This window comes from Salvelinus fontinalis, chromosome 9, assembly GCF_029448725.1.
Source record: "Salvelinus fontinalis isolate EN_2023a chromosome 9, ASM2944872v1, whole genome shotgun sequence".
Classification (NCBI taxonomy): domain Eukaryota; kingdom Metazoa; phylum Chordata; class Actinopteri; order Salmoniformes; family Salmonidae; genus Salvelinus; species Salvelinus fontinalis.
Genome location: NC_074673.1, coordinates 29,973,651 through 29,994,713, shown reverse-complemented (window position 1 = coordinate 29,994,713; position 21,063 = coordinate 29,973,651). Strand labels below are relative to the sequence as shown.

The following is a 21,063-nucleotide window of genomic DNA, read 5'->3' as shown; positions in this document are numbered from 1 at the left end:
GGAGATTTAAGTCTCCAGCTTCAGTGATTTTTGTAATTCGTTCCAGTCATTGGCAGCAGAGAACTGCAAGGAAAAGCGGCCAATGGAGGTGTTGGCTTTGGGGATGACCAGAGAAATATAGCTGCTGGAGCGTGTGCTACGGGTGGGTGTTGCTATGGTGACCAGTGAGCTGAGATAAGGCGGGGCTTTACCTAGCAAAGACTTATAGATGACCAGTGAGCCAGTGGGTTCGGCGACGAATATATAGCGAGGGCCAGCCAACGAGAGCATACAGGTCGCAGTGGTGGGTAGTATATGGGGCTTTGGTGACAAAACGGATGGGACTGTGATAGACTACATCCAGTTTGCTGAGTAGAGTGTTGGAGGCTATTCTTCACACCACTGTTGTACTGTGCCGTTATTTGTCTATTTGTGGCCCCCCTGTTAGCTTGCACGATTCTTGCCATTCTCCACTGACCTCTCTCATCAACGAGCTGTTTGTGTGACTCGCTGTCTGTAGGAGCGATTCATTTTTCGTGAATGGGGTGGTGTAAACTAAAAAACAGGTTGTGAGTGTATATCATTATGCTGTATGTATTTTTAGATATAGACCTATTGTAAATATGTATTATTGTAGCTTCACCATAAATACAAACACAAACATAACTAAGTTACATATTCATTTTAGAGAGGTAAGGAACTGCCCATTCATCAGAAAGCAATTGATAAAACAGGACCATGCTTGCTAAACAAGTGTTTCTGAACATATGTCAATATTTCACAGGTAAACTAACAGTTATAGAAATAAGGAATACAGACAGGCTCTATAGACCTGTGAATGTGAATGTGTGCAACACCTGTTGTTGTGTTGGGTCTTGATGGTGGTCTTGTAAGTATAAAAGCAAAGCTTGCTTTCATATAATTATTAAAAAGTTTGAAAATGTAGTGGAATGGGATTAGTGTGGTGTGTGAAGAATTGTAATGGGTCTGTGATGGTGGCAGGGAAGTCAGGCGCAGGAGAACGAACTTGCTATAAACAGAGTCGTTTAATAAAAGTTAACAAAACTCCAAAAACCAAAATATATAAAATAATCAAAGTGGGTACAAAACCCGTCGCGCACCAACACATAACTTGCACAAACATACAATCAAACAATCACCGACAAGGACATGAGGGGAAACAGAGGGTTAAATACACAACATGTAATTGATGGGATTGGAACCAGGTGTGATGGAAGACAAGACAAAACCAATGGAAAATGAAAAATGGATCAGTGATGGCTAGCAGATCGATGACGTTGACTGCCGAACACCGCTCGAACAAGGAGAGTCGTGACAAGAATCCAATACTTCATCTTGTATGCGGTACAAATCACATTATTATGGGAGCACCTGAAGGTTTGAATTCTAAGCAACCTGAAAACGATATTGTTTGAAGTACAATAGACCAACATAGCTACTGTAGTAGGTCAAAACGGTGTGCTGCAAAACCATAGTAGAGCATGGGTGAAGTAGGCATTGTGGTGCTCATGTGTATTTCCTTTCTTTTTCGGCTTCAAACCAATGCCTACTTCTCACATAATACATAATTTTTGTTTTTAATATCTATGGGTATGATGAATGTCTTGAAACCTGTATGATTTAATTTAACAACTTAGGCTTGTATTGTCACAATGCAGAATAAATAATGGATCAGATATTATGTGTAATCCATTGAGGATTTTAATATTTTTTTTTCTTCTATTTGTTATTTGCAAATTTGCCTATCAAGAGAATCCTTACAGTCACGGCTTAACAGAAATGGAGAAGACAGACAGGTGCATGATAACCAATGTGTTGCTTTGCCAAGTGCTCAGATTTCAAAGACATTTCTAAATAATAGAAGAAGTTTTAAAAAGATATTTGGGACAATGGAGGGACTTAAATCCTAGATGTCCCCCTCAACATTTATCTTATCCCATTTCCTGACTTCTGAAGTTGTGGGATCAACTTGTGACAGTTGCACATTGAAGCGCTTTGTATTCACACTCTAGGTTTACTTTGTTTGAAAATAAATATGTGTTTTGACAACTTCACATCTCACTGGCTTTCATTGATACAGCGTCCCTCCCTCCCTCCCTCCCTCCCTCCCTCCCTCCCTCCCTCCCTCCCTCCCTCCCTCCCTCCCTCCCTCCCTCCGTGAGAAAGCCTCTCCCACTTGCATTCCTTCCAGGTGAATTGAACATTGTCTTACTGTTAAATGAAGCTGCTCCTCCTCCTTCTTCCCTCCTCCCCCTCCTCCTGCAATGGATTGGGGGCATTAACTTTAGGAAGTAACGTTAGCTCTCAGGCTTGTTTTTTTTTTTTTTTTTTTTTTTTTTTTTTTTTTGAGTGGATCAGCTTAATCTCAGGCTTGTTTTGGTTGGAGGGCCTGAGGCCTCGCTGGCCCAGATAAACTGATCTCTCTGGGGAAGTCTTGATAGAAGACTTAACTCTGACTGACACATGCTTTTGTGGAATAATCAACCCTCTCATCCATATAATTGTGAGTGATAACAGCTCAGGGAACCTCTGAACTGTATCCTTCTCTTCTTTGTTACCTGTTACGTCATGAGATTTACTATGATTTCAACTGAAGGTATGGAGTGATGGCTTGTTGTTCTGAATCAGGATCATATTCATATAGGGCACTAATGTAAAATGAAAATAAGCATTTCTTTTAAGTTCAAGTAGTTTCAGTCCATTTTGTGGCTTACATTTTTTCTCAATTAGCAGACCTTATCCACAGCGACTTACAGGAGCAATTAGGTTTATATGCCTTGCTCAATGGCATATCAGCTCGGGGATTTGAACCAGCGACCTTTCCGTTACTGGCCCAACGTAACCGCTAGACTATCTGCCACCTTGTGAATACCCCCCCATTCTTGCATAAGTTGATGGCTCATTTAAAAACTGTAAACCAGATGGGTTAGATTTGAGCTTTCAGCCATATCACAGTAACACATGATCAAACTATTATTCTTCAGATCGAGATTGTGTGATTTTGTGAACACATGAAGCAATGAGCTCCCAGTCACCCACAGAGGGAATTTACAAGTCTGTAGGATAAGTGACTGTTCAATTCAAGTTGCATTTGTTTTTATCTCATATCAGAATTGTCAGGAAACTACTGTCAGGGGAATTCCAGTTAGAAAGGTACATTTTATTGAAGAGGAATAGTACTTTCCATGCAATCATCATCATCATCTTGAGAACAGTAAACTATGTTTGAGCAGTACTTTCTTTGAGTTGATAAGATGACTATCAATCACTCAGTTTATTTAATTGTGTCTTTGTTTTTGTTGTTCTAGGAGCATCTGAGCATCTCAGGAATGGTCTTGGCTGGGCATGGCTCATCTCAGGTAAGACTTTAGCTACCATGGTTTACTTTGTACATGTGAGCTGCTGTTTTCACATGAGAAGGCTACTGAATTCCCCTCTTTGTTTTCAATGAAGAAATTCTACCATAGCAAGAGCTTGGGCTTTTTTAAACAGACTACTATAGATTTGCATGTGTTGTACTGTAAGGAAGGAATAGAAGACATTCCCTGTCCCTGCAGATTCCCTCTGGTGATTTGATTAGCATTTGAGAAATAGAATATCCTGAAACAATAGACTGTTCTATTATACAAGATGTGTAAATTATATAGGATAGTGGCAATTCCACGTAAACAGAATGGAATTGCACCTACTTTTCAACGTCCATCTAACGGTTTCAGTCAGTGCTCAGTGGGTGAGGATAATGGTTACAGTAAATGGAAAGAGAGGGGGCTCATGGATAACAGCCCGGAGAGTTGTCATTAATTGGAGAGAGAGAGGGAGGGGTTGTCCAGAATTTCACACTCTTGCTTTGACCACCAGATGACAGAAAGAGAAAAAAACGTATCAGCTGAACATAAAAGTATGCCAGTGTCCTGCCGACAGTAGCAAGTGACCCAGCAGTGATTTGTGACTACTACTACTAGCCAATTCAATTGCAGAAATTTCATAACAGATTTTTCAGAAGTCTGTTACTGATTTGGTATCAGAATTTTAAGTGTTAGTCATTTAATAATGAATTAACACAATTGATATCTGTAAGAACACTATAACTCAGTTATAGGTTAACCTTTACTTGTTACTTCTGTGAACGTTCATTATCCTCCCTCCTCATGAGGTAGAGAAATTAGAAAATATCTTAAAGATATATGGGTTTTTGGTAACAGAATTTCAATCCACAAGGCAATGTTTCTTAAAAACTTACAGAAGGCAGAATTGTTTTTCCATGAAAAATAAATAATTGAATAACCTAATATCCAACGTTTCGATAGACAAGCTGTCTTCATCAGGGTATAATGACAAACACTGTGGGTCACTAGTTTATATAGTGTCAAAGAACTCACACAGGGGTCTGCAATCATGTGTGGCCTGATATCATTGGTTAATTCTTAGATATAAAAATAACATACAAAAAACATGAATGATAGCATACGATCAAAGATACAATTTGGCTACATAGGCCTACAAACATTTACAATGAATAGCAAAGTCACAATAATCACAAGAATGGCTTCAGATCAAAGTCTACGTTGAGACCGAAGGGAAAAGGGGTCTTTAAATTAAAGATCCAGGCAGCCTCTCATTTTAACAATAAATTGTCGAGTTCACCTCTCCTAGGGAGTCACAACTGGGTAAGTCGAGTTCCTGCATCTAATGGTGCAAATGTTTTTCCTAGCAAAACTAAATCTAAGTGTTGATATTAGTTGGCAGGGGTCTTTAGTTCAACATTATTGTGTTTTGATGTATTTGTAATGCCTTTAAGACTTTTTCTGGTAGATGTTTTCTAAGACCACTTTTCCTTCTGTTTGTCAAGAAATCAAAGCATTTGCTTTTTCCAAAGTTTTTGGGATATTTTTTTTTGAAAAATGTATACAATGCTTTCGGAAAGTATTCAGACCCCTTCACATTTTTTACATTTTGCTAGGTTACAGACTTCTTCTAAAATGTATTACATTTTAGTTTTTTTCTCATCAATCTATACACAATACCCCATAATGACAAAGCAGAACCAGGCTTTTAGAAATGTTTGCTAATTAACCTGGAAATATCACATTTACATAAATATTCAGACCCTGTACTCAGTACTTTGTTGAAGCATCTTTAGCAGTGATTATAGCCTCAAGCCTGCTTGGGTATAGTAGTCATATATATTAGTAGTCACATATGTTACTGTCATTTTCACTATAACAAATGATCTGATACCAGCACTGTGTCTTTCTCTACCACCGAAATTCCACAGGCTTGAATTCCTGTAAATGGTGGTCAGGTGGTTTCTCTCCCATCCAGCACTCTCATATCTCATGATGATTTTAACTTATTTTAAACATTTGATGTTGTACAGCAGCTGTAGAGTAGTTTCAATGTATCAAGGACCATCCACTTAACTGTCCTGAAATTATTTTCACAAAATAATTCACTGAAGTGTCAAACTGATAGGCCTCAGTAAACATCAGAAGCAGACACTTTCCTAGTATCACACCTTTGCCTGAGTCTTTTCCACCAGATGTATCTTGTTCGCGAAGAGGAAGGGTATATGGATGGAGGCACAGCACAGGCACCCAGTGTGTCAGGGCATTCCTCAGTGAAGTGGATCTGCTCAGAGTGACTCTACACTTTTGACATGTGCTAGCACACTTGTGCTCAGATACGTTTCATTTTTGGATTAGCCTCTGTAGCAGCTGCCTCCCCACAGCTGACCGCCCGGGGCTCAAGAACAGAGGTGGAGCTCAGGGTGCTGGAACCCCCCATCCGTCCCGCAGCAGCCAGCCTAGGCAGCGGCTACAACTGTACACGGTACAGATGTCTGTTTTCTGTTTCAAGTTCATTTAATAGGCAGTGACAACATGGTACGATTTACGTTTTGTCTGATTTGAGATATTTGTGTGTGCGAGTGATCTGAATCCATGCTTAATGTTTACGAGCAATATATGAAGTTTGTCTTATACTGCCAATGGCATTACCGAGTGCCCAGTCCAATGTGCCTGACTGTCTCCCTTACTGTCTATCTTTCCCTGGTTATCTCACTCATGTCTCTGGGATCCAGTGTTCCAGTCAGAGTACTTTCTGTTGTTTAGGGCTTCCACAGCAAAGGCCCCTCTGTGCAGTGAGCCGCTGTTAGCCACTAGTCCCTAGCTCCACTCTGGGGCCATGTCATCATGTCAAACAGTTAGCCAGGTTAGCCCCCAGTTTGTCTGTAGCTCGGTTGCTAAATAAAGGAAACATCTGCTCCTCTGCAGCGTTGCTGGCTGCACTAGATCCAGACAGACTGGCCCTGGGCTGGAGGAGGAAGAGCAGCTCGCTGTGCACGTTGCTTAGCTCTGGTTGCTCTGCTGCTGTCTCCCCCTCAGCACCACCACCACCACCGCCTCAGTCCCCCACCATAACAGCTGCCGCCCCTGGATCAATGCAGCTTCAACCATCTCTCTATCTCTCTCTCTGAGCAAAGATGTGCCTCACATGCATACTACTGTTAACCCTAGCCCAAGCAGTTGTGCTCACTCAGCTGTGCTTGCGTGCATACATTTAAGTGAGTGCGGGTTTTGGTGTGTATCTTGAATTGTTAGGGGGGCTCCCATCAAACATTGGTTCTCACAGCGGAAATCCCCCATTCAATGAGTGTGAGGAGAGAATGAGAGAAGAAGGTGTAGATAATGCTGACTCATCCCAGTGCACCTTGGACAGGGAGCTAAGATACAGGTAGACTGACAGAGGGAAGAGCTCACAGACTTGAACTGGACACTAGAATATTCTGCAATAGCAGATTGTCCCTTGAACCTACAGTACAGCTGTATTGAGACAGTTCCACAAGCTTTCAGGAGGCTAATTGGTTAGTTAAACATACATCTTAAACAAAACCCAACCTGTCAAGATGTGACTTCAGATAGATCACTAACTAGTGGTTAGAACGTTGGGCTAGTAACCGAAAGGTTGATTGATCGAATCCCCGAGCTGACAAGGTAAAAATCAATCGTTCTGCCACTGAGCAAGGCAGTTAACCCATTGTTCCTCGGGCGCCGAAGACGTGGATGTCGATTAAGGCAGCCCCCCGCACCTCTCTGATTCATAGGGGTTGGTTTAAATGCGGAAGAGACGTTTCAGTTGAAGGCATTCAGTTGTACAACTGACTAGGTATCCCCCTTTCCCTATCCCTAACCATAGATCAGCTATTGTTGTCACAGATCCTTGTCATGGATATCTGTAACATGTCATTGCTAATAATAAACGTGTAGCTCATGAATATGACATGTCTTCCGCATGATCTGGGTGAAGCACAACATATAGGTCACTGGGCTGTTCTATACATTACATCTTGGGGCTATGGAGGTATGGAGCACAGAAACTGCGTCTGTGAGAATGATCCCCAGGGAGGAGGTCACGATTCCGGGAAAGAATGGCCATAAAGGAGGCCTCTCTTGGACCTATGCTGTCCCCTCATCCAGACAGACACAGACTAGTGTAGGTTAACTAGCACTCTCTCTCTCTCTCGCAGACTTTAAAATAATAACCCTGTCAACCAAAAGGGAAAAGCAAGATCTGTCCTTCCCAGAGATTGTGGTGGGAATCAAATCAAATCAAGCTTTATTTATACAGCTCATTTCCTGTAAAGCACGTAATGTGCTTTACAGGAAAAAACGAATTAAAAAAGCTAAACTATTTACTACACAACAAACATAAGATAAAAAAACAAAAGAATGACACAAACTGAACAAATAAAAAGCACCGTAAGGAAAACTTAAAATATGTGTTTTAAGATCTCTTTTAAATATGTCCAGTTTCGGACACACTCAGGTTCTCTGGCAGGCTATTCCAGAGGCTTTGGGCATAATAACTAAAGGCTGCCTCCCCATGCCTCTTGATCCTAGGCTTTGGGATAGTTAAAAGGCCAGTGCCAGAGGACCTGAGGGACCTACAGAGTACATAACTTAAAAGCATGTCTGACATGTATTGGGGTGCACAATCGTGGATTGATTTAAAAACCAATGGAAGAATCTTAAAATGAATTCTAAAACTCACAGGCAGCCAAGTGCAGAGACCATGAAACCTGTGAAATCTGTGCTCTCCATCTAGTCTTGGTCAGTACCCGTGCTGCAGCATTCTGTATGTTTACAGTTTACCAATGACTTTATGGGTAGTGTCACAACTTCCACCGAAGGTGGCTCCTCTCCCTGGTCGGCGGCGCTCTGCGGTCGTCGTCACCGGTCTACTAGCTGCCACCGATTCCTTTTCCCTTTTCTGTTGGTTTTGTCTTTATTGTTTTCACCTGTACCTTGTTTGTGGTTAATTCGGGGCTATTTAAGCCTTCAAGGCCCGTCTGCTTTTGTGCAGGCTTATTTTCTTTTCTGTCAGTGGAGTTTTGTGTTTTGTTCCATTACGCATTGTTTGGTGTCCCGTTTTGTGGTCATTTGTGCCTGTTTTTGGCTTGACCATTTTTGGAATAAATACGTCCTTTCTGGAACCTCTGCTCTCTGCGCCTGACTCCACACTCACCACTCCTAGCTAACGTGACAGGTAGACCAGACAGGAGAGCATTACTGTAGTCAAGCCTGCTTGTAATAAATGCATGGTTGAGTCTCTCTGTATCAGCGTGAGAGAGAAATGTCTACATCTTGTTAATGTTCCTCAGGTGGTAAAAAGCTATTTTGGTCACATTCCTAATGTGTGAATTGAAATTTACTTCAGAATCTAAAATAACACCTAGGTTTTTTACCTGGTGTTTTATCTTATTGCCCATGAAATAAAATGTGTGGCTAGATTCTCTCTCTGTGCTTTGGCTCCAACAATAAGTACCTTGGTCTTGTCTTGATTTAGCTGGAGGTAGTTGTGAGCCATCCAAGTATTTAAATCACTAATACAGTCTAATAATTGATCTGTGGAGCTAAAATCCTCTAGTGACACTGAAATTAAAAGTTGTGTATCGTCTGCGTAGCAGTAAAAATCAATGCTGTGCTGTCTGATAACGCTGCCAAGGGGTAACATATATAAACTGAACAGTACAGGACCCAAAATCGAACCTTGTGGAACGCCACGTGATACGTATTTTCTCTGAGTTATGTTCACCAAGAGTGACAAAAAACTCTCGACCGGACAGAGAGCTGTTAAGCATCTGTGTTGGTTCTAAGATAATTTAACGCTTTATCTAAGGCTGTTTCTGTGCTGTGCACAAAAAAACAGATTGGAATTTTTCTAAAATACATATTTAGCTGTTTGAACACCAATTTCTATAGAATTTTGCTTAAGAATGGAATGATTGAGATTGTCTGAAAATTCTAGATTACTTTTCATCAGAAGTGGTTTCACCATAACAGTTTTTAGTGCAGTGGGGAAAGTGCCTGTGAAAAGGGAGCGATTAACAATAACTTGCACTTCTTCAGACATGCAATTTTTTTATCGGATTTGTTTAAAATTAACCCCTCCACCCCTCTTTGGAAGACCACTATATATATATTTTTTTTTACAGCTTTTCTGCTACACATTTTCGAATCCAAGATGACGTAGCAGTCTGACGTCTTTGTCTTGTCTTGTCCCCATGTATATATATTTTAATATATTTTTCTTCGCATTCTTTTTAAACATTTTCCTAAACCTCAACTTCAAAATAATCTCCTGCAACCCACCTCACCCAATGTGGTGTGGATCTGTTTTTTTCCGAAAGTATTTCTATTTACCTCCGAAATATAGCTATCAGCTATCAGTCAGCTAACCACTGCTAGCGGTCATCAGCTAACCTTTAGCTCGGAAATCTCTCGCCAGTTCGTACAACACGTTTCAAACCAGAGCATACCGGACCTATTTTTCTCTCCATATCCCTGGATTCCTACCGCAAACTCTGAACCTTTTCATCTGGATCATCACAGCTAGCTAACCTCAACCCGGGTTGACTACTCCTGGCTAACGTTTCTGTCCCGGAGCTAGCACCAACTAGCCTGGAGCTAGCCCATGCTTGACCCATCTCCCGGCTAGAGCTCCTGGGCTACTCCTGAAGCCCACTCCTCGGCTACAATACTGCCGGTATGGGGCATGGAACCCCGAAGATCCTTCACAACTGGAATATCGACAATCTGCCCGAGGATCCCAACAGGTCCCTCAGGCGCAACGTCCCCTGAAGGCCCATTCTGCTAACAGTGGCCTGCTAGCTATCTAGAGCATATTGGACTGTTAGTTGATCCATCGGCCAGTTTCTTGGATCACTATACCCATTTTGCCAATTGGACTTGGACCCCTCTGCTACTTGGAACCCTACTAATTCCACGACTGGTCTATCGACGTCACCGCACGAGGCGGCAAAAACAGACTTTCCCCCATCGCGATGTCCATCTAAGGCCCTTAAGCTAGCTTGCTAGCCCCGGCCTGCTAACTGCTAGCTTGCTAGCCTTGCCTGCTAACTGTCTGAATCGCCGTGTCCCAGCCAGCCCAACCACTCACTGGACCCATACGATCACTTGGCTACGCATGCCTCTCCCTAATATCAATATGCCTTGTCCATTACTGTCTTGGTTAGTGATTACGGTCTTATTTCAATGTAGAGCCTGTAGCCCTGCTCAATATGCCTTAACCAACCATGTTGTTCCACCTCCCACATATGCGATGACATCACCTGGTTAAAACATCTCTAGAGACTAAATCTCTCTCATTATTACTCAATGCCTAGGTTTACCTCCAATGTACTCTCTTCCTACCATACCCTTGTCTGTACATTATGCCTTGAATTTATGCTATCGTGCCCAGAAACCTGCTCCCTTTACTCTCTGTTCCGAACGTGCTAGACGACCAGTTCTTATAGCCTTTAACCGTACCCTTATCCTACTTCTCCTCTGTTCCTCTGGTGATGTAGAGGTTAATCCAGGACCTGCAGTGCCTAGCTCCACTCCTACTCCCCAGGTGCTCTCATTTGTTGACTTCTGTAACCGTAAAAGCCTTGGTTTCATGCATGTTAACATTAGAAGCCTACTCCCTAAGTTTGCTTTAGTCACTGCATTAGCACATTCTGCCAACCCGGATGTCCTAGCCGTGTCTGAATCATGGCTTAGGAAAACCACCAAAACCCCTAACATTTCCATCCAATATAACATTTTCCGCCAAGATAGAATTGCCAAAGGGGGCGGTGTTGCAATCTACTGCAGAGATAGCCTGCAGAGTTCTGTCTTACTATCCAGGTCTGTACCAAAACAATTTGAGCTTCTACTTCTAAAAATGCACCTTTCCAGAAACAAGTCTCTCACCGTTGCCGCTTGCTATAGACCACCCTCTGCCCCCAGCTGTAACCTGGACACCATATGTGAATTGATTGCCCCCCGTCTATCTTCAGAGCTCGTGCTGCTAGGTGACCTAAACTGGGACATGCTTAACACCCCGGCCATCCTACAATTTAAGCTTGATGCCCTCAATCTCACACAAATTATCTATGAACCTACCAGGTACAACCCCAAATTCGTAAACACGGGCACCCTCTTAGATATCATCCTAACTAACTCGCCCTCCAAATACACCTCTGCTGTTTTTCATCAAAATCTCAGTGATCACTGCCTCATTGCCTGCATATGTAATGGGACCACCCCTCATCACTGTCAAACGCTCCGTAAAACACTTCAGTGAACAGGCCGTTCTAATCGACCTGGCCGGGGTATCCTGGAAGGACATTGACCTCATCCCGTCAGTAGAGGATGCCTGGTTATTCTTTAAAAGTGCCTTCCTCACCATCTTAAATAAGCATGCTCCATTCAAAACATTTGAACCAGGAATAGATATCCCTTGCTTCACTCCAGACCTGTCTGCCCTTGACCAGCAGAAAAACATCCTGTGGCATTCTGCATTAGCATCGAAATAGCCCCCGTGATATGCAACTTTTCAGGGAAGTTAGGAATTAATATACACAGGCAGTTAGGAAAGCTAAGGCTAGCTTTTTCAAACAGAAATTTGCATCGTACAAACTCAAAAAAGTTCTGAGACACTGTAAAGTCCATGGAGAGTAAGAGCACCTCCCCCCAGCTGCCCACTGCACTGAGGCTAGAAAACACTGTTACTACCAATAAATCCACAATAATTGAGAATTTCAATAAGCATTTTTCTACGGCTGGTCATGCTTTCCGCCTGGCTACCCCTACCCCAGTCAACAGCCCTGCGCTCCCCATAGTAACTTGCCCAAACCTCCCCAACTTCTCCTTCACCCAAATCCAGATAGCTGATGTTCTGAAAGAGCTGCAAAATCTGGACCCCTACAAATCAGGTGGGCTAGACAATCTGGACCCTCTCTTTCTAAAATGATCAAAATGATCTGCCGAAATTGTTGCAACCCCTATTACTAGCCTGTTCAACCTCTCTTTCGTATCGTCTGAGATTCCCATAGATTGGAAAGCTGCCGCGGTCATCCCCCTCTTCAAAGAGGGAGACACTCTAGGCCCAAACTGCTACAGACCTATCTCTATCCTACCCTGCCTTTCTAAGGACTTTGAAAGCCAAGTTAACTTCTACTTCATCACAATCCCGGATCCGGGAGCACCCCCATCAGTAAAAAAGCTGACTAGCATAGCCTAGCATAGCGTCACAAGTAAATACTAGCATCTAAATATCATTAAATCACAAGTCCAAGACACCAGATGAAAGATACACATCTTGTGAATCCAGCCATCATTTCTGATTTTTAAAATGTTTTACAGGGAAGACACAATATGTATTTCTATTAGCTAACCACGATAGCAAAAGACACAACTTTTTTTTCTCCACCATTTTTTCCCTGCATAGGTAGCTATCACAATTTCGACCAAATAAAGATATAAATAGTCACTAACCAAGAAACAACTTCATCAGATGACAGTCTGATAACATATTTATTGTATAGCATATGTTTTGTTAGAAAAATGTGCATATTTCAGGTATAAATCATAGTTTTACATTGCAGCCACCATCACAACTCTCACCAAAGCAACTAGAATAACTACAGAGACCAACGTGAATTACCTAAATACTCATCATAAAACATTTATGAAAAATACACAGCGTACAGCGAATGAAAGACAAAGATCTTGTGAATCCAGCCAATATTTCAGATTTTTTAAGTGTTTTACAGCAAAAACACAATATAGCATTATATTAGCTTACTACAATAGCCAACCACACAACAGCATTGATTCAAGCCAACAATAGCGATAACGAATAAACCAGCAAAATATATTAATATTTTCACTAACCTTCTCAAACTTCTTCACATGACAGTCCTATAACATCATATTACACAATACATATAGAGTTTGTTCGAAAATGTGCATATTTAGCGGCACAAATCGTGGTTATACAATGAGAATAGTAGCCAAGCTGCCAACAAAATGTCGGGAGAAATCTTGGGAGAGGCACCTAATCTAATCATTAACTAATCGTAAACTTGACTAAAAAATACACGTTGGACAGCAAATGAAAGATACATTAGTTCTTAATGCAACCGCTGTGTTAGATTTCTAAAATTAACGTTACTACGACATACAGCGTGCGTTAAAGCGAGACCGCACCAAAATTTATGGCGGAATAGGAGTTTTACATTTTTCAACAGAACAACGAATTAACATCATAAATAGTTCTTACTTTTTGATGAGCTTTCATCAGAATCTTGGGCAAGTTGTCCTTTGTCCAAAAGAATCGTTGCTCGGTTGTAGATTGTCGCCTTCAACTTTGGAATTAGCCGTAAACATTAGCCATGTGGCCCAGACGTGCCCAACTCACTATAACGCAGCACAAAGAAATATCCGAAAATCGCAATATACTGATATAAACTGATATAACTCGGTTTAAAATAACAACATTATGATGTCTTTAACACCTATATCGAATAAAATCAGAGCCGGATATATCTAAGGCCTATAACGGGAGCTTTCCAGAACGCCATCCTGAGGTCTGTCTTGCGTCATGGCGAATGTTGAAAAGACTGCACCCCACGTTCCAAGACCATTTATATGGCCTCAGATCTGCCTAGCAACTCCATTCCAATTCTCACTATTTGCTGACATCTAGGGTAAGGCGTATGCAGTGCATCTCGACCAATAGAAGACATGCAAATTAATAAACTGACCCCAGAACAGCCTGCCTGATTTCAGATTTCTCACTTCCTCACAGGAAGTTTGCTCCAACTTGAGTTCTGTTTTACTCACAGATATAATTCAAACGGTTTTAGAAACTAGAGAGTGTTTTCTATCCAATAGTAATAATAATATGCATATTGTACGAGCAAGAATTGAGTACGAGGCAGTTTAATTTGGGAACGAAATTTTTACAAAGTGAAAACAGCACCCCCTATTGAGAAAAGGTTTTAACAAACAGATCACCGACAATTTTGAATCTCACCGTACCTTCTCCGCTATGCAATCTGGTTTCAGAGCTGGTCATCGGTGCACCTCAGCCACGCTCAAGGTCCTAAACGATATCATAATCGCCATCGATAAGAGACATTACTGTGCAGCCGTATTCATCGACCTGGCTAAGGCTTTCGACTCTGTCAATCACAACATACTTTTTGGCAGACTCAACAGCCTTTGTTTCTCAAATGATTGCCTCACTTGGTTCACCAACTACTTCTCCGATAGACTTCAGTATGTCAAATCGGAAGGCCTGTTGTCCGGACCTCTGGCAGTCTCTATGGGGGTGCCACAGGGTTAAATTTTCGGGCCGACAATCTTCTCTGTATACATCAATGATGTCGCTATCGCTGCTGGTGATTCTTTGATCCACCTCTACCCAGACGACACCATTCTGATACCTCTGGCCCTTCGTTGGACACTGTGTTAACTAACCTCCAGATGAGCTTCAATGCCATAACTCTCCTTCTGTGGCCTCCAACTGCTCTTAAATGCAAGTAAAACTAAATGCGTGCTCTTCAACCGATCGCTGCCCGCACCTGCCAGCCCGTCCAGCATCACTACTCTGGACGGTTCTGACTTAAAAATATGTGGACAACTACAAATACCTAGGTGTCTGGTTAGACTGTAAACTCTCCTTCCAGACTCACATTAAACATCTCCAATCCAAAATTAAATCTAGAATCGGCTTCCTATTTTGCATCAAAGCATCCTTCACTCATGCTGCCAAACATACCCTCGTAAAACTGACGATCCTACCGATCCTCGACTTCGGCGATGTCATTTACAAAATAGCCTCCAACACTCTACTCAACAAGTTGGATGCAGTCTATCACAGTGCCATCCGTTTTGTCACCAGAGCCTCATACACTACCCACCACTGCGACCTGTACGCTCTCGTTGGCTGGCCCTCGCTTCATACTCGTCGCCAAACCCACTGGCTCCAGGTCATCTACAAGTCTCTGCTAGGTAAAGCCCCGCCTTATCTCAGCTCACTGGTCAGCATAGCAGCACCACCCGTAGCACATGCTCCAGCAGGCATATCTCACTGGTCACCCCCAAAGCCAATTCTTCCTTTGGCGGCTTCTCCTTCCAGTTCTCTGCTGCCAATGACTGGAACGAAATGCAAAAATCTCTGAAGCTGGAGACTCTTACCTCCCTCACTAGCTTTAAGCACAGCTGTCAGAGCAGCTCACAGATCACTGCACCTGTACATAGCTCATCTGTAAATAGCCCATCCAATCTACCTCATCCCCATACTGTATTTATTTATCTTGCTCCTTTCCACCCCAGTATCTCAACTTGCAAATTCATCCCCTGCACATCCTACCATTCCAGTGTTAAATTGCTATATTGTAATTACTTCGCCCCCATGGCCTATTTATCGCCTTACCTCTCTTATCATACCTTATTTGCACATTCTGTATATAGATTTTCCTAATATATTATTGATTGTATGTTTGTTTATTCCATGTGTAACTCTGTGTTGTTTTATGTGTCGAATTGCTATGCTTTATATTGGCCAGGTCGCAGTTGCAAATGATAACTTGTTCTCAACTAGCCTACCTGGTTAAATAAAGGTGAAATAAATAATAAAAAAAATATATATACACTACCGTTCAAAAGTTTGGGGTCACTTAGAAATGTCCTTTTTTTTAAAAAGAAAATCAAAAAAATTGTCCTTTAAAATAACATCAAATTGATCAGAAATACAGTCTAGACATTGTTGATGTTGTAAATGACTATTGTAGCTGTAAACGGCAGATTTATTTACGGATTATCTATACATAGGCGTACAAAGGCCATTTATCAGCAACCATCTCTCCTGTGTTCCAATGGCACGTTGTGTTAGCTCATCCAAGTTTATCATTTTAAAAGGCTAATTGATCATTAGAAAACCCTTTTGCAATTATGTTAGCACAGCTGAAAACTGTTAGCACAGCTGAAAACTGTTGTACTGATTAAAGAATCAATAAAACTGTCCTTTAGTCTATTTGAGTATCTGGAGCATCAGCATTTGTGAGTTTGATTACAGGTTCAAATGGCCAGAAACAAAGGACATTCTTCTGAAACTCATCAGTCTATTCTTGTTCTAAGAAATGAAGGCTATTCCATGAGAGAAATTGCCAAAAACTGAAGATCTCGTACAACGCTGTGTACTACTCCCTTCACAGAACAGTGCAAACTGGCTAACCAGAATAGAAAGAGGAGTGGGAGGCCCCGGTGCACAAATGAGCAAGAGGACAAGTACATTAGTGTCTCGTTTGAGAAACAGATGCCTCACAAGTCCTCAACTGGCAGATTCATTGAATAGTACCTGCAAAACACCAGTCTCTACGTCAACAGTGAAGAGGCGACTCCGGGATGCTGGCCTTCTAGGCCTCTTCCCATTTATTTTTCAACCTGTATGGTGCAGCTGTCAACATTTTTGTCCTCAAATGAAACTGGTATATTTTTCTATTTATGTCAATTCCTTTCAGGCAATTTGTATCTTTAATATATGGTAGGCAAAGATGTTCCCTACCTTCTCCCTTTTCCACTTGCCTCCTCCATTTTTGTGGTAATGCTGCAATCAGTTGGTTGTAAGTTTGGATTGAGCAGATATTCCCATATTTTCAATAGCTGCATTAATGACATAACTCTTCCGTTTCTATTCATAATATCATTAAGAAATATTTAAAAAATAAAATTATTCCATATAGAATGTTTTTTTAATTAATCAGTATATTTTAGTTTAACCATAACATTTGTTATATCTTTTCTGGAGGATAAAACTGAAATTGTAACCAGCTTTGTATGTATCAAGGCACAAGGCGAGACACAAATCTAAACACAGGAGGCAGATGGTTGGGGTCTTACAATATTTATTAATCCAAAGGGGTAGGCAAGAGAATGGTCGTGGACAGGCAAAAAGGTCATAACCAGATCAGAGTCCAGGAGGTACAGAGTGGCAGACAGGCCCGTGGTCAAGGCAGGCAGAATGGTCAGGCAGGCGCGTACAAAGTACAAAGCAGGAGAACGGGAAAATCGCTGGTTGACTTGGAAACATTCAAGACGAACTGGCACAGAGAGACAGGAAACACAGGAATAAATACACTGGGGAAAACAAGCAGCAACAACTGGAGGGGGTGGAGACAATCACAAGGATAGATCAGGGCGTGACAGTATGGCTTAAACAAAATTTCATTTCAATTAGTCGGAAATGAGAAGTTATAATCTGTATAAAGTGTGACGACAATCCCACTCTGTCTGCCGTATTCTTTCTCTTTGCTCTTGTTTTCCTTATTTGGATGTCGGCAGGCGGAGCTGGGAGGGTAGTCAGCGACATGGGATACACCTCTTCCCCATTCATTGAGGAGACTCTCTCCATGCAGACACACTTATAGATTTTGGTTGTGGCATTTTTGTGGCCGTTATGTTTGTTTGCTTTGGCACCTTTCAACACTCCTCATTATCACATTTATGCACGCAAACACTCACTTACACTACTGATTACTGACTACACACACCATTGTTAATTGTATTTAGTTTACTTCAGTTAATAACTATATTTTGTTTTTCCTCATCACCACGTTGTCTCCCTTTTTGTTACTGTCACGATCGTCAATGGGAGAGAGTGAGGACCAAAATGCAGCGTGTGGAAAGTACATCTTCTTTATTTAAGAAAGAAGACGAAAACGAAACGAACACTATACAAACTAAACAAAACAACAAAACAGACAACCGCGAAGCTATTCAAACATAAGTGCTGACACTAAACACTTAGACAATTACCCACAAATGCATGATGCCTATGGCTGCCTTAAATATGGCTCCCAATCAGAGACAAATGAAAGACATCTGTCTCTGATTGAGAACCACTCAGGCAACCATAGACATACCTAGAAACATTCACTCAACACAAACTCATACACTAAACTCAACACCCCCTTTACCATTTAACCACCCAAAACGACAAAACACAAACATTCCCCATGTCACACCCTGACCTAACTAAAATAATAAAGAAAACAAAGAATACTAAGGCCAGGGCGTGACAGTACCCCCCCCCCCCCCAAAAGGTGCGGACTCCGGCCGCAAAACCTGACACATAAAGGGAGGGTCCGGGGTGGGCCTTAATATGGCGGCGGCTCTGGTGCGGGACGTGGCCCCCACTCCACCATTGTCAATATCCGCTTCGGTGTCTCTGGTAGATCCTGGCTGACTGGCGGCTCTGGAAGATCCTGGCTGACTGGCGGCTCTGGAAGATCCTGGCTGGCTGGCGGCTTCGGAAGATCATGGCTGGCTGGCGACTCTGGCTGCTCATGGCTGGCTGGCGACTCTGGCTGCTCATGGCTGGCTGGCGACTCTGGCTGCTCATGGCTGGCTGGCGACTCTGGCTGCTCATGGCTGGCTGGCGACTCTGGCTGCTCATGGCTGGCTGGCGACTCTGGCTGCTCATGGCTGGCTGGCGACTCTGGCTGCTCATGGCTGGCTGGCGACTCTGGCTGCTCATGGCTGGCTGGCGACTCTGGCTGCTCATGGCTGGCTGGCGACTCTGGCTGCTCATGGCTGGCTGGCGACTCTGGCTGCTCATGGCTGGCTGGCGGCTCTGGCAGATCCTGTCTGGTTGGCGGCTCTGGCAGATCCTGTCTGGTTGGCGGCTCTGGCAGATCCTGTCTTGTTGGCGGCTCTGGCAGATCCTGTCTGGTTGGCGGCTCTGGCAGATCCTGTCTGGTTGGCGGCTCTGGCAGATCCTGACTGACAAATGGCTCTAGCGGCTCCTGACTGATGAACGGCTCTGATGGCTCGGGACAGACGGGCGGCTCTAATGGCTCGGGAAAGACGGATGGCTCAGATGGCGCTGGGTAGACGGATGGCTCAGATGGCGCTGGGTAGACGGATGGCTCAGATGGCGCTGGGCAGACGGATGGCTCAGATGGCACTGGGTAGACGGATGGCTCAGATGGTGCTTGGCAGACGGGCAGCTCTGGCCGGGCTGAGGCGCACTGTAGGCCTGGTGCGTGGTGCCGGAACTGGTGGTACCGGACTGGGGACACGCACCTGAAGGCTAGTGCGGGGAGAAGGAACAGGGCATACTGGACCCTGGAGACGCACATTAGGCCTAGTGCGTGGTGCCGGAATTGGTGGTACCGGGCTGGGGACACGCATCTCAGGGGTAGTGCGGGGAGCAGCAACAGGATGCACAGGACTCTGGAGACGCACAGGAGGCTTGGTGCGTGGTGCCGGAATTGGTGGTACCGGGCTGGAGACACGCACCATAGGGCGAGTGCGTGGAGGAGGAACAGGGCTCTGGAGACACACTGGAAGCCTGTTGCGTGGTGTAAGCACTGGTGGAACTGGACTGGGGCGGGGAGGTGGCGCCGGAAATACCGGACCGTGCAGGCGTACTGGCTCCCTTGAGCACTGAGCCTGCCCAACCTTACCTGGTTGTATGCTCCCCGTCGCCCGACCAGTGCGGGGAGGTGGAATAACCCGCACCGGGCTATGTAGGCGAACCGGGGACACCATGCGTAAGGCTGGTGCCATGTAAGCCGGCCCGAGGAGACGCACAGGTGACCAGATGCGTTGGGCCGGCTTCATGACATCCGGCTCAACGCTCAATCTAGCCCGGCCGATACGTGGAGCTGGAATGTACCGAACCGGGCTATGCACGCGTACAGGAGACACCATGCGCTCTACTGCGTAACACGGTGTCTGCCCGTACTCTCGCTCTCCACAGTAAGTACAGGGAGTAGGCGCAGGTCTCCTACCTGACTTCGCCACACTCCCTTTAACCCCCCCCCCCCCCCCCCCCCCCAAGAAATGTTTGGGTTGTACTCACAGGCTTCCAGCCTTGCTTCCGTGCTGCCTCCTCATATCGCCTCCTCTTTAGCTGCCTCCAGCTCTTCATGAGGGAGGCGATATTCTCCCGGTTGTGCCCAAGGTCCCTTACCATCCAGTATCTCCTCCCATGTCCATGAATCCTGTGTAGGTGGGTCCTGTTGCAGCTTGACACGCCGCTTGGTCCTAGATTGGTGGGTAATTCTGTCACGATCGTCTTTGGGTGAGAGAGAGGACCAAGGCGCAGCGTGTGGAAAGTACATCTTCTTTATTTAAGAAAGAAGACGAAAACGAAACAAACACTATACAAACTAAACAAAACAACAAAACAGACGACCGTGAAGCTATTCAAACATAAGTGCTGACACTAAACACTTAGACATAGACAATTACCCACAAATGCATGATGCCTATGGCTGCCTTAAATATGGCTCCCAATCAGAGACAAATGAAAGACAGGCAACCATAGACATACCTAGAAACATTCACTCAACACAAACTCATACACTAAACCCAACACCCCCTTTACCATTTAACCACCCAAAACGACAAAACACAAACATTCCCCATGTCACACCCTGACCTAACTAAAATAATAAAGAAAACAAAGAATACTAAGGCCAGGGCGTGACAGTTACGAACTTCGAGCTGGTTTGTGACAAAAGGAAAAAAGGCTATTTTTGAACAAAGGATGAGCCTTAAACCCAAAATGGTTCTCCATTAAATTATTAAGTGTAACTTATGTATAAGTGAAGCTTTTAGTGAGAGGTTTAAAGCTTTAATATTTAATAATGTTAGCCTCCCAAACTCATATTCATAAATTCCTTTTCCATTCCTAAATAGGCACCTTTAATTTTTGTCTGGC

General features: G+C 43.5%; 1 protein-coding gene across 1 annotated transcript in view; it reads left to right on the top strand.

Annotated features, from left to right (window-relative positions):
- Positions 1-21,063, top strand: part of LOC129862404 (G1/S-specific cyclin-D2-like) — a 335,589-nt gene that overhangs the window by 194,574 nt on the left and 119,952 nt on the right. Inside the window, exon 2 of the mRNA XM_055934030.1 lies at positions 3,309-3,359. Within this exon, the coding sequence (XP_055790005.1) occupies positions 3,330-3,359 (30 nt within the window). The 5' untranslated portion in view covers positions 3,309-3,329. The remainder of the gene's footprint in view (positions 1-3,308; positions 3,360-21,063) is intronic.